Below are 13,163 nucleotides of genomic sequence, written 5' to 3'. Positions count from 1 at the left end.
GTATTGTTCTACAGTTCTGGTATGTAACAACTGAAGAGATTTTCCAAATAAAATGCATTTTAGTCATCTTTTGCATAATTACAATTAAGAAAATTTCAATCTTTTTTTTTTTTTGCTTAGTTACATAATATGCATTTTTTCCCTCAAAGGCTAAATTCTTATTCTAATTATTTAAGAATCAATCAGTTTATAGTTAGAATGGGCTTGGAAAGTTTTCCCATACAGCCAAAATTTTCTCATACACCTAACTCCACTTCCATATAGAGATTCAATAATCTTCCACTTAAAACTATGCTCTTGGTCAATTATGTAATTTCTTCCAAGAAAGTCAACTTTACCAATAGTTTTACTTCAAATGTATATAACTTTGTTGGAAAATTCCACTTTCAGCCATTACAACTAGAACTACTTTACTTCCACCATAATCTAGAAAAATAAATATATTTGAATGAAGTATAAACAGCACATGATCATCTTAATAGAGGCAATAAAACTTTTGACAAAATTCAGTATCCTTTCATAATTAAAAACTCTCAACAAAATGAATATAGAAGGAATATATCCCAACTTTATAAAGACTATATATGAGAAGCTCACAGCTAAAATCATACTCAACAGGGAAAAGCTAAAAGCCTTTCCTCTAAGATCAGGAACAAGACTGGAATATTCACTCCTGCTACTGCTATTTAACATAGTATTGAAAGTCTAAACCAGAGCAATTAGGTAAGAAAAATAAATAAAAGGCACCCAAATCAGAAAGGCAAAAGTAAAATTTTCTCTGTTTACAGATGACATGATCCTATATATCCTAAAGATTTCACTGAGAGACTGCTAGAACTAATAACAAATTCAGTAAAGTTGCAGGATGTAAAATAAACATACAAAATTCAATTGCATTTCTATATACTAACAAAATACACTAACAACAAAATATCCAAACAAAATACACTAAACAACAAAATGTCTAAAGGAGAAATTGAGAAAATCACACAAGAGAATCAAAAATAATAAAATACAGTTGACCCTTGAACACAAGAAATCTAGAAAAATCTAGAAAAAGATTCTACTGGAGCCAAAAGTAAATACAGCACAGTCACAGTAAACAAGTCAAAATACTAAAAAGCAATTGTTTTTCTAAGTACTGGCAATGAACATTTGTAAAATAAAACTAGAATATATGGCTTTGCCACCCACTGTCAGATAAAAGAAAAAATTATGTAAATGAAACTTTTTTTACTGTATCTTCATAAGTACAAAGTTAGCTAAAAAGAAAAGTTTAAGATATTTTCATAAATCAACATGTTCCTTTAATGAACAGAAACTTATTCATTAAATAGAAGTTTTCTAGAATTTAAAGAAAAAGATGGCTTTAAGAAATTGCTCTGAATGACCACTAAATGCCAAGCAGAGCAACCAAAAATATATCTAAAATATATCTATGCCTAGTATCAATGCTAAATCACAACTATAAAGACTTAGCATCAGGAAACTACAAGAAAAAATAAGTATTAATATAATCAAAGAGAAAATATATGGTAAATTATATTTATATTTCTTTGTCTCTTTATATTTCACCATATTCCACAAAAAATTGTTACATCACAGTTATTAACTAGATATTTTACACATAATCAGTACAAAGAAATAATCATAAAATAATCTGTTCAGGGCAGCCCAGGTGGCTCAGCGGTTTAGCGCCACCTTCAGCCCACGGCCTGATCCTGGAGACCCAGGATCAAGCCTGACATCAGGCTCCCCACAGGGAGCCTGCTTCTCCCTCTGCCTGTTGTCTCTGCCTCTCTCTTTCTCTCTGTGTCTCTCATGAATAAATAATCTTTAAAAAAATAAATAAAATAAAAATAATCTGTTCAACCAATTCATGAAGACCATCCCTCCCCTCAAGACCACAGAGTTCAAAAGTGACAATTACCAAGTTATCAGAGGCAAGGCAAGATGATCAGAATGAAAATATGTGATGTGTCAGTTCTAAAGAGTAAACAGTAACACCCACATTCTAACCTGGGACCTTGAGACTAGTTCATTCTATAGTCAGCCATCATTCAACACTTTTTTTTTTTTTAATCTCCTTGTACCTTTTTTTCCCTTTCTACTACCGGAGATTTGTTCATTAAATAAATCCTTATGTGCAAGCACTGTGATAACTGCTTAATATGCATTCCTTCACAGAATCCGTACCACAACCTTGGGTGGTACACCATATTTTAAATGTGGCAAGATCTAGACACAAAATGGTTAAGTAAACTGCCCAAAGTCACACTGCTGGATACTAGAACAGCCAAGATTCAAGCCAAGTTTGCCCATCTCCAAAGGTCAAGCTCTTACTTTTACTTCTTTCTTCAATAGCATGGCTGATACTATTCTCTGCATAGATCTGTTTCCCTGATAGAATGAAAGTTTCAAGAAGATAGGAACCAGTCTCATTATATCCTGTAACTTTGTGGGTAATGGAAACTTTTTACAAACATTGCTTGTAAGAGATGGTGTCTGCATCGATAAGTTCCTCCTCTACTCTTATCACCATCTAAGTGCTCACTAGGTTGTATACATTACCTCTGCAATTTCCTCCAGACATTTTACTACCATGTTAGACCAGGGTGCCCTTTTGCATAGAATAAAGGAAATCAAGATATGGATGGCAAAAATTTTAGCTACAGTTTTTAATCCTTTCCTAACAAAGGAAGAGAGGATACCAGAACTTCAGAAAAAGGTCTTATTGGTCCTTCATAGGCATAAATAGCTACTACAAAGTATAATACTAAAGACACTTCACATATTCCAAAGACAATAAACAAGCCGACTTTTATTTAGCTTTCTTTCCCAATGAATAAATAGTCCAATTCTCTTAATATCTTTCAAAAGATATATTTCTCTCCTAGCCCCACTACCACCTCCCCAATACTTCTCACTCTCCCCAGTTTTATCCCTCTTACTTGAACTTAAATAAATATAACACTCTAGTAAAATCTATGCAACAAAGTTAGTGAAAAAATTGTTTCTAAGCTCTCCTGAGTCTTATTGTTTATAATCACTTGTGATATTTTATATAACATATTTGATATAACAACATGTGATTTTTTTTTTCTCGTCATGGCTACACTGCTGATTTACATTTAGTTCGCATCAATCCTCAGGGTGTATCACATTCTATGGCACTTCTTTCCAGCCACTTTCCAACATGTATACCCAGGCCTTACATGTCATTCAAGTGTCATTTTTCCAATTCTAGCTGTTCCATGCCTAGGTGTATACCAAAGAGCAATAAACTCAGATGTCCACACTAAAACTCAAACACAAATATGCATAGCAGCATGATTCTGTATGGCCAAAGTACAAACAACCCAAATGTCCATTAATTGATAAATTTAGTATACCCATATAAAGGAATAGTATTTGGCCATGTAAAAAAAATGAAGTATTGTTAAAATGCTACGATACAGATGAACTTTGAAAATATTATAATAAGTAAAAAGAGCCAGCCACAAAAAACCCACATATCATTCCATACATATGAAATGCCCAGAACAGCCCAACCTATAGAGGAGTTATATTTGGGATATTAATTTGATATATTTATCATATCAAATTAACATCCACACATATATTGCACATTGTAAAAAGAAATAGAAAACAAATTAGTGGTTGCCTTGGGAGGAAATGGGGGTATTGGAAATGATAGCTAAAGAGTACAGGGGGTATTTCCGATGTAATGAAAATGTTATAAATTTGACTATGGTAATGTACACTTTATTTTTTAAATTCAATTAACTTAAACTAAAAACAAAAAACCAAAACAGCTCAACCATTTCTCCCAATCCCACCACCACCTCTGTCAATCACCAATCTGTTCACTATGAGCTTCATTTTTTAAAAATATATGTACATATTTTTAGATTCCATATATATGGATATATATACACGCGTATATATATAGTCGCACACAATTTCTTTAAATGAGCAAATCATATAGTATGTGAATTTTATCTCAATAAGGCTGTAACAAAAAAAAAAAATTACTTAAAAAATCAATTTGCTTGTCCTATATTCCAGGCTAGCTACCACCCCATTTTCTGTTACCCTTTACAGAAAAATACCTAGGGAAAATATCAGAGAGGAAGATTAAAAATATGGAGGGAAAAGGAGAATAAACCCTGAGGTGTTGTGTTAGAATTGGAGGTCTTAGTGTGTAGTGCAGTGTGTATGTGTGTCTGTGTGTATTCCCAATTCCTATTTCCCTAGTTTGTCCACTGAGAAGGCCTAACAGCACAACACACTGTGCACTCCACATTCAGCAATAAACACAATCAAATTTATGCTTTATAAAAAGTTTTGCCCTCTTCAAGACATTCACATTAGCAGGTATAAATGTTCAAAACTATTTTTAATACCTTTGGAAACTTCCTTCAGTCTGGATAAACATCTTTTGAAAAACCTTAAGTGTAAGGGTAGATAAAACCACTGAAAATAGCCAAAAACCAGAAGTCAATCCTGATGAATAATACAAATGATCAACCTGCGTAATAGTAATTTGAGTCAAAACAGATTTCACAGAAAATATATTATGATGCCAAGTGTTACTCTGGGACTACTGTTTTCTATTAAGAAGCTCTTTGTAGCTAAAAAATACAATAGGCATTTCAGATACTCACTTCCAATTCTACTGAAAGATCCCAGAGGCATATTTGTCCATCATGACATCCAGTTACAATTGTGGTCCCATCATCTGTTAAAAGTACTGCTGAGATGCAATGTGTTGGTGCTTTGCGACCCCAAAGAACAATGGGTAGGACAAGGCTATTTCCTGCCATTGTGTTTTCAAACCTGGAAATGTTATAAGAATAAGGTCAAATATTATATTTCCTTCTAAAACATACATTTGTATTATGAATCCAACTTAAACTTCCTGAGTACCAAGAATTCTCCCAATTATATATGACACCCATATATGTAAATACCTAAAATCTCATTTTTATATATGTAAAATCTAATTAAAATCTTAATTCTCACAATAAATCACGCAGTAAGTACTATGGTCACACCTCTCTCACAGATAGACTGTGAGTCAGAAAGTCACAAGGTGAAAAGTGAAATAATGGAATCCAATCAAACCCCGGCAGCCTGACTACAGAACCTATTTTATTCACTCTGCTATGCTACCAATGACAAGTAAGGTCTATAAATCTGTTAGGTCTCCAAACCAATAACAGATGGCAATGTCCAAGAAAAACTCAGCACAGTGAGCTAAACATTAAAAAGAATATGTTCAGTGGGAAACTCATTCAACTATATTTACCACAACCTATTATGTCTCAAGATCATGAATGTCTTTTATTGTAAATTCTGAAACTTGAGGGGAAAAGGATTTCTCTTTAAGTGTATATGGGAGTACATCTTTTGCAGGAGAGAACAAATACAAGGAATTATTCCTTCATATGACAAAAGCAAGATCTAGTTGGTGAAACAACCAGATTTAAGTGTTATAAACTGTGTGGCTAAAAACTAAATATAGATTCAGAGAAGTCAGAGAGAAATGAAGACTGGAATAATCAAAGGGTTCCACAGAGACTGCCAGAACTTTTTGGTTTTTAAAGATTTTATTTATTTAATCATGAGAGACACAGAGAGAGAGGCAGAGACACAGGCAGAGGGAGAAGCAGGCTCCATGCAGGGAGCCCAATGTGGGACTCAATCCTGGGAACCCAGGATCATGCCCTGAGCCAAAGGCAGATGCTCAACCACTGAGCCATCCAATTGTCCCGAGACTACCAGATCTTATGCAACACTACGGGGTCACCTATAGGCTTGACATGGTCAATCAGTAATGGTCACTGTAGTGATTTTTTTCTGCCCCAAATTTTTAAGTGACAACAAACGATATGTGTATACCTATAGACTCTTTAGGATGCTAAGGCTGTCCCATAAAGTTTCCAGAAACACTTAAAGAAAAAAACCATTTCCTATGAAGGAAACTAGTCTAATAGCCATGGTCTTATTGCTAGCTGCTTCCAGCAAGACTCTTCTTTAAACTATTACCTACACTTAAAAAAACAACAACAACAACAACAACAAAAACCATAAAATCGCTTTTAAAGAATAGTCACTGAATGGGGTGCCTGGGTGGCTCAGCCAGTTAAACGTCCCACTCTTCATTTTGGCTCAGGTCATGATCTCAGGGTCCTGAGATGGAGCCTTGCTCTGCCTTGGAGCCTGCTTAGGATTCTCTCTCTCCCTCTTCCTCAGCTCCTTCCCTCCCTCATGGATGTGTGCTCTCTCTTGCTTAAAAACAAACAAACAAAAAGTCACTGGAAAGAAAATGAAGTAAAAAAATCTAAAAATCTATATTACTTAAATTTTTTATAAGACTACATGACTTTCATCAGTTTATATCCCCCAAAACTTCATCTTTTGCCTACTAGTATAAAATATGCATTTAAAGAAAAAAACTCCAAGTTCACTTTCTATTTATCACGTTCACTATTTCATAGCCTACCATGACACATTTCCATATTTCTTTTTTGCATATTTCTATTTGATATTAGGAAATGAAGCAAAACACTAAAGCAATTTTAATAAATCTGGTAGAGCATGTTCCTGGCTAAAAAAAGATACCCAACAATGACTTTTTCTAAAAAGCAATCTGGAAGTAGTTCATTTTTCCATGGTGACAACATTCAGTATCAAATTAGGGATGTGTGGGTGGCTCAGTGGTTGAGCATCACCCTTTGGCTCAGGGTGTGATCCCAGTCCCAGGATCGAGTCCCACATCGGGCTACCTGCAAGGAGCCTGCTTCTCTCTCTGCCTCTCTCTCCCTCTCTGTGTCTCTCATGAATAAATACATAAAATATTTAAATAAATAAATCATATCACCCCAAGACTTCTCTCAATTAAGTAAGATCACAGCATTGAAGACAGTATGATGAAATCTGGAAAGAACACTATTTCTCTAGATATTTGAGGACTCATATTCAATGCATACTGATTTGCTTAAAGAAAATGCAAATATAGAGATTCAGTACTAAGGAATATGCGTGCTATGTGGAGATGGGCCAGCTCTGGTGCAACACGAAAAAACATTCTGATATTCGAGTGACAAGGCAACTCAAGAAAACCTAGAAAAAGAATGCATTTTACAGCCCTTAAAACATGAGAAAATAATCATCCATAACATGATAAAGGTATATACTACATCATTAGAAAACACATCATCAGTCTCTAATTCAACTTCTCCAGAAGCTAAAATAATTACAAAGATTTAGATAAAAAACAAATCCCCAGCATCCTCCCCAAAATCAAGAACTAACAGTCAACCAGAATCTGAGAGGAATTCTCATTAAGGGCAATGAAGGATTTTCATAAAGAACTGTATTAGTTTCCTAGGGTTGCAGTGCACACAAACTGAACAGCTTAAACAACAGAATATATTGTCTCACAGTTCTTGAGGCTAAAAATCGGAAGTCAGGTATAGGTAGGATTGGCTATGAAGGGAAGGATTTATTCCAGGCCCCTCTCCTTGACTGTAGAAGGCCATCTCCATGCTCACATGGCATTCCCCCGTGTGCACATCTGTCTCTGCACATCCATCTCCAAGTTTCCCCTTTTTAATAAGGACATCAGTTATACTGGATTACAAACTAACCTGATGACCTCATTTTAACTTGAATACCTCCATAAAAAACCTATTTCCAAATGAGGTCATATTCTGAGGTCCTGAAGGTCAAAATTTCAACATACGATTTTTAGGGGAATACAATTCAATCCATAACAGGGACGTATGCTTTTAAAAGAACATAACCTGGGACACCTGGGTGGCTCAGGTCATGATCCTGGGACCCTGGGATCAAAGCCTGCATGGGCTCCCTGATTGGCATGGAGTTTGTTTCTCCTCCTTCTGCTCCCTCCCCCACTCACTCACACTCACTTTCTCAAATAAGTAAATAAAATCTTTACAAAAAATAAAAAATAAAAGAACATAACCTAAAATTAACTCATTACCCAAAAAGCAATTCTCCCTTAGGAAATAATGGTAAAGTGGGGGTCCCCGGGTGGCTCAGCGGTTTAGCGCCTGCCTTTGGCCCAGGGCATGATCCTGGAGACCCGGGATTGAGTCCCACGTCGGGCTCCCTGCATGGAGCCTGCTTCTCCCTCTGCCTGGGTCTCTGCCTCTTTATCTCTTATCTCTCTCTCTCTCTCTCTCTCTCTCTGTCTCATGAATAAATAAATAAAATCTTAAAAAAAAAAAGGAAATAATGGTAAAGAACTTCACTATATCTTTTCCAGGAGACATTACATCAGCTAGTTAACTGCTTATCTAAGGAATACGTGAGAAGTCGGTCTAACCAAGGTAAGCAGTCACCATCTTATGTCTTATGTTGGGGACGGGGGTGGCAGAAACCAGATTCCAAAATTCACTGCTATATTTCAAAGGAAAGTAGATGGTAAAAACTAATCTGTCCTGACCCATAGATATACATAACCTTGTCAATGGTCGTTAAATTATTCACAGTGCTACTTCTTGATTGGTATATAAAAAAATCTAAATAGAAAGTATTTGTTAAGTGAAATATTAAAAAAATAAATAATCATAAAGAATACCTGAAATGAAACATGAAACTGTAGTGGGAATCACAATCAGTAGTTGTTATTGATGTGTCTTGCTGCTGGGATTAGGGTAGTTCCATCAAATGCAGAATAAGCAGAATCAATTTCTAAATAAACAGTAATTAATCAAAAGGGCTTGGTGACCAACAGGAAGAGGGTATCAAAAAAAAAGGAAAACATACTTTCAGATCATGGCTGGGGCAATTGGAGTGGAGGGAGGCAAAGTCTTATTTATAGGATTCAGGTGAAGAAGTAGGTTTGTACTCCTGGGTCTCAGAACACACTTGATATTAAAACCTCCTAGATAGGAGAGTATTAAATAAAAGTTGGGGGAAGACTGTGGAGAAATGGGCTTGGGAAAATGTTCAAAAGTTGGAGGCAGAAAAGACTGTCAAGGACATTTTGACAGTGGCTCTGCTATCTCTTGCCAGACAAGGAGACATCCTTACTGTGTGAGTTCAAAAATAGGAGAGCTAAGCCTTTCCAACACTTCTCTAACTCTACACTAGACATTTTGTTATGTAGGGAAAATAAATTTCTACAACTTTAAGGCCACAATTTCTAAGTTTTATTACACATAAATATATGATCTTCCTCAATGCACACTCAGGTAACTACTCCCCCAAGTTTGTAAGAATAACTCCCTGGAATACATGACGTAGTAAGAAGAATGACAAACAATTATATAAAGGAAAAATGTTAAGACTCCTAGAAAGGAAGGGGTGGCTTTGTTGGAGGTGAGATGAAGACAAGGAAATAAATACAACCATCATCTATGGCCAAACTCCTTCAAACACCAGCAGAAGATAATTAAAATTCATCATTAGCTAAACAACATGTGAAAGATGAACCTAGATGGTTTAGATAGCTCACTGTACAATGTATATATAGTTCAGTTTTTATATAAATCCAATATATAAAAACTAGTCTTGCTTAATTTATGAGAATTCAAGAAATTTCCTCACCAGAAGAACATACCAGTATTTCTTTTCAGCACTGAAATATGCTTGTTCTTACTCTGAAGATTCCTTTGGATATTCTAGGTTCTCTTAACTTCCATACAAATTTAAAAATCAGCTTGTAAATGTCTGCAGAAAAGCCTAATGAGATTATGACTAGAGCTGCATCAAATTCATTTATCAATTTGGGGATCACTGAGCCATCTAATTTCAATGAAATATTACTAATGCAAAAGTGTACTCTAAAAGCAATCTTAGGGATCCCTGGGTGGCGCAGCGGTTTAGCGCCTGCCTTTGGCCCAGGGCACGATCCTGGAGACCCGGGATCGAATCCCACATCGGGCTCCCGGTGCATGGAGCCTGCTTCTCCCTCTGCCTGTGTCTCTGCCTCTCTCTCTCTCTCTGTGTGTGACTATCATAAATAAATAAAAATTAAAAAAATAAAAAATTAAAAAAATAAAAGCAATCTTACTTGGGGCACCTGGGCAGCTCAGTCAGTTAAGCATCTGCCTTCAGCTCAGGTTATGACCCTGGGGGTCTTGGGATCAAGCCCCACACTCAGCAGGGAGCCTGCTTCTCCCTCTCCCTCTGCCTCTCCCCCCACTTGTGCTCTCTTGCTCTCTATCTCTCAAATAAAATCTTTTTATAAAGTAAATAAAAGTAATCTTACTTCTTAAAAGTATGTAAGGTCAAAATAGTACATGTAGCTTCTTAATGAGATGTCACACTCTTATTTCATAAAATAAATCAATGTAACCTGGTCCAACAAAGTTAACCAACAGAGAAAAATCAAATCAAAATCAAATAATTTTGTGGCTCTCTCCTGAAAGGAGAAGAAATTCTTCCTATCACTTTTCTAAGAGAGTAACACTTTTCTTCTAGAAAACAAAAAGTTTAATAGAGAACAAACTGATGGTTATCAGACAGAGGCGGGTGGGGAGATGGGTGAAATAGCTGATGGGAACTAAGGACCATATTTGTGATGAGCACTGGGTGATACTGGGAAGTGTTGTATATTGTATATTGTATATATTGTATATCTGAAACTTACATTACACTGTATGTTAACTGACATTTAAATAAAACTTTTTTTAAAAAAGTGAATTACTAGGAAGAGAAAACAAAAAAAGTAGTTTATGTTAAAAATACTAACATATCTACTCACGCGAGGAGGAAGAAACACTTTAAGTGTATTATATACATATATATATAAATAAAACTAAAAGTCATATACGCTAAAGTGGACATGTGCCTAATGTATGAACATCTTTAACTTTGAAAAACTTTTTTAGGGGACAGTAACATATTCTCTATTGAAACAAATTATAAGATCATATTAATTTTTCTTAAGAGCTTACAATTCCCTGTAGCATACACAACAAACACATTCTATTCATGATAGTTTGAGACTATAAAATCCTAACTTGAATTTCAGAATAAAAAAAAAAAAAGATGTAGGGGTGCCTGGGTTGCTCAGCGATTGAGCATCTGCCTTCGGCTCTGGTCTTGGTCCCAGGTGTCCACCTTCAGCTCAGGGTATGATCCCGGGCCAGGGATCCAGTCCCACATCTGGCTCCCTTAGAGGAGCCTGCTTTTCCCTCTATGTCTCTGCCTCTCTCTGTCTCTCAGGAATAAATAAATAAAATCTTTAAAAAAACAAAATCTGGCTTAAAATTACATTTAGAGGGGATCCCCAGGTGGCTCAGTGGTTTAGCACTGCCTTCGGCCCAGGACGTGATCCTGGAGACCTGGGATTGACTCCCACATCAGGCTCTCAGCATGGAGCCTGCTTCTCCATGTGCTTCTCTCTCTCTCTCTCTCTCTCTCTCTCTCTCTCTCTCTGTCTCTCATGAATAAATAAATAAAATCTTTTTTAAAAAAAATTACATTTAGAGACTGGCTATTAAATTTAAAAATTTTTTTTAAGATTTATTTATCCATGACACACACACAGAGGCAGAGACACAGACAGAGGGAAAAGCAGGCTCCCTGCAGGGAGCCAGATGTGGGACTCGATCCGGGAACTCCAGGATCACATCCTGAGCCGAAGGCAGACCCTCAACCACTGAGTCCACCCAGCCATCCTTAAATAAAAATTTTTAACTGATCAAGCTTTACAGTCAAATATCAGGAGTTCTAGATTCTACTTCTCATTTTGCCAATAATCATGTCTTTGATCATATCATTTTTAAGGCTTAGTTTTCACCCCAAGAGTTATTTATAAAATTAATTCTGAATCCTTCTGAAGTCAAAAAAAAAAAAATAAAAATAAAATCGTAAGAGCAGAGCTCTTGGGGCACCTGGATGGCTCAGTGGTTGAGCATCTGTCTGCTTTGGCTCAGGGCGCGATCCTGGAGACCCGGGATCGAATCCCACATCGGGCTCCCTGCATGGAGCCTGCTTCTCCCTCTGCCTGTGTCTCTGCCTCTCTCTCTGTGTCTCTCATGGATAAATAAGTAAAATCTTCAAAAATAAATTTAAAAGGGCAGGGTTCTTAATTTTTACCTCTAAGTCATCTCTTTTGGTTGCTTTAATTTCATGTATTTCTCTATTTCACTGAACTTCCTCTATTTCTCAGTTCTGTAGAGAAATACAATTATACTTCAGTCAACAACAATAAAAATAATCATAATTGAAAGAACACTGAACTCACAATCAGAAGAACTGTATTCAAATCCTGGCTCTTCTATGGAATCTTGACAAAGCTGCCCCTCTGGGTCTCAGCTTCCCCATCTGTAAATGATGGACAATAATATCCTCTTTTAAGAAAGCTGTCCTAATGACTGAGAGAAACCATACATGTAATACAACTAGTGCAATACCTGCACATGGCAGATGCTTGTAAATATTTTTTAAAAACACAGACTTTGCTACTTCTTCACATTCTGCTTCCACATTCACTGGCTTCTTCCAGCACTGCCATTTCATATTTAATAAACTTGGATTTTTAATAAGGTTATGATCTTTCAATGACTTTCTGCTATAACATAAACTACTGTATATGCTTGTCAGACACAATTCTATTATCTGCAAATATGATAATTCAGTTCTGCACTTTATTAGAAGTAATGCTACAAATTCCTACATGATACTAAAATAGCTTTCAAATTAAATTCTGTCTCATAATAACAATAATTAGTATACATTTTAAACAGCATTTCCCAAGTTTTCATTCTGTGCTCATAGCATAGCATTACAGCAGTAGATAAAATAGACACAACTCAGCTACCCAGTGGGACTTACACACATGGAAGCAATTAATTACCACAGAGTGTGACAGAGGAAAAATCTCAAGACCTGTGGAGACACAAAAGATAGATATCCTAACCTGTACTTTCACAGATCCAGGAAGGATTCTTGGAAGAAATAATGGTGAGACTGAGAAGGAATTAACCCAGGAAGAGGTTCAGGAAATCATGTTTTAAATCCCATAGGTAAGGGAGCTCAATTCTTTCTCGACAGTGAAAATAGTGGAGTTGGCGTTCAGAGCACAAAGGTTGAATGAGGAGACAAGAAATAACAGGTAAATATGCACCAAATCATAAAGGACTTGATAAGCCGTATGAAGGAATTTGGAGTTAACTTGA

General features: G+C 36.0%; 1 protein-coding gene across 5 annotated transcripts in view; it reads right to left on the bottom strand.

The window, feature by feature from the left end:
• Positions 1–13,163, bottom strand: part of LOC129495477 (WD repeat-containing protein 7) — a 353,352-nt gene that overhangs the window by 326,994 nt on the left and 13,195 nt on the right. For 2 of the 5 annotated variants that reach the window (XM_055303010.1, XM_055303011.1), the window contains exons 2-3: positions 12,230–12,309; positions 4,668–4,839 (exon numbers count right to left, since the gene is read on the bottom strand). In XM_055303010.1, coding sequence (XP_055158985.1) covers positions 4,668–4,826 — 159 coding nt within the window. In that variant the 5' untranslated portion in view covers positions 4,827–4,839; positions 12,230–12,309. Of the gene's footprint in view, positions 1–4,667; positions 4,840–8,611; positions 8,681–12,229; positions 12,310–13,163 lie in introns of those variants that run through there. The other 3 variants (XM_055303013.1, XM_055303009.1, XM_055303012.1) reach the window with 2 other exon arrangements.

This window comes from Nyctereutes procyonoides, unplaced genomic scaffold, assembly GCF_905146905.1.
Source record: "Nyctereutes procyonoides isolate TBG_1078 unplaced genomic scaffold, NYPRO_anot_genome, whole genome shotgun sequence".
Lineage (NCBI taxonomy): Eukaryota > Metazoa > Chordata > Mammalia > Carnivora > Canidae > Nyctereutes > Nyctereutes procyonoides.
The sequence above is the reverse complement of the archived record's forward strand: the minus strand, read 5'-3'. Positions and strand labels throughout refer to the sequence as shown.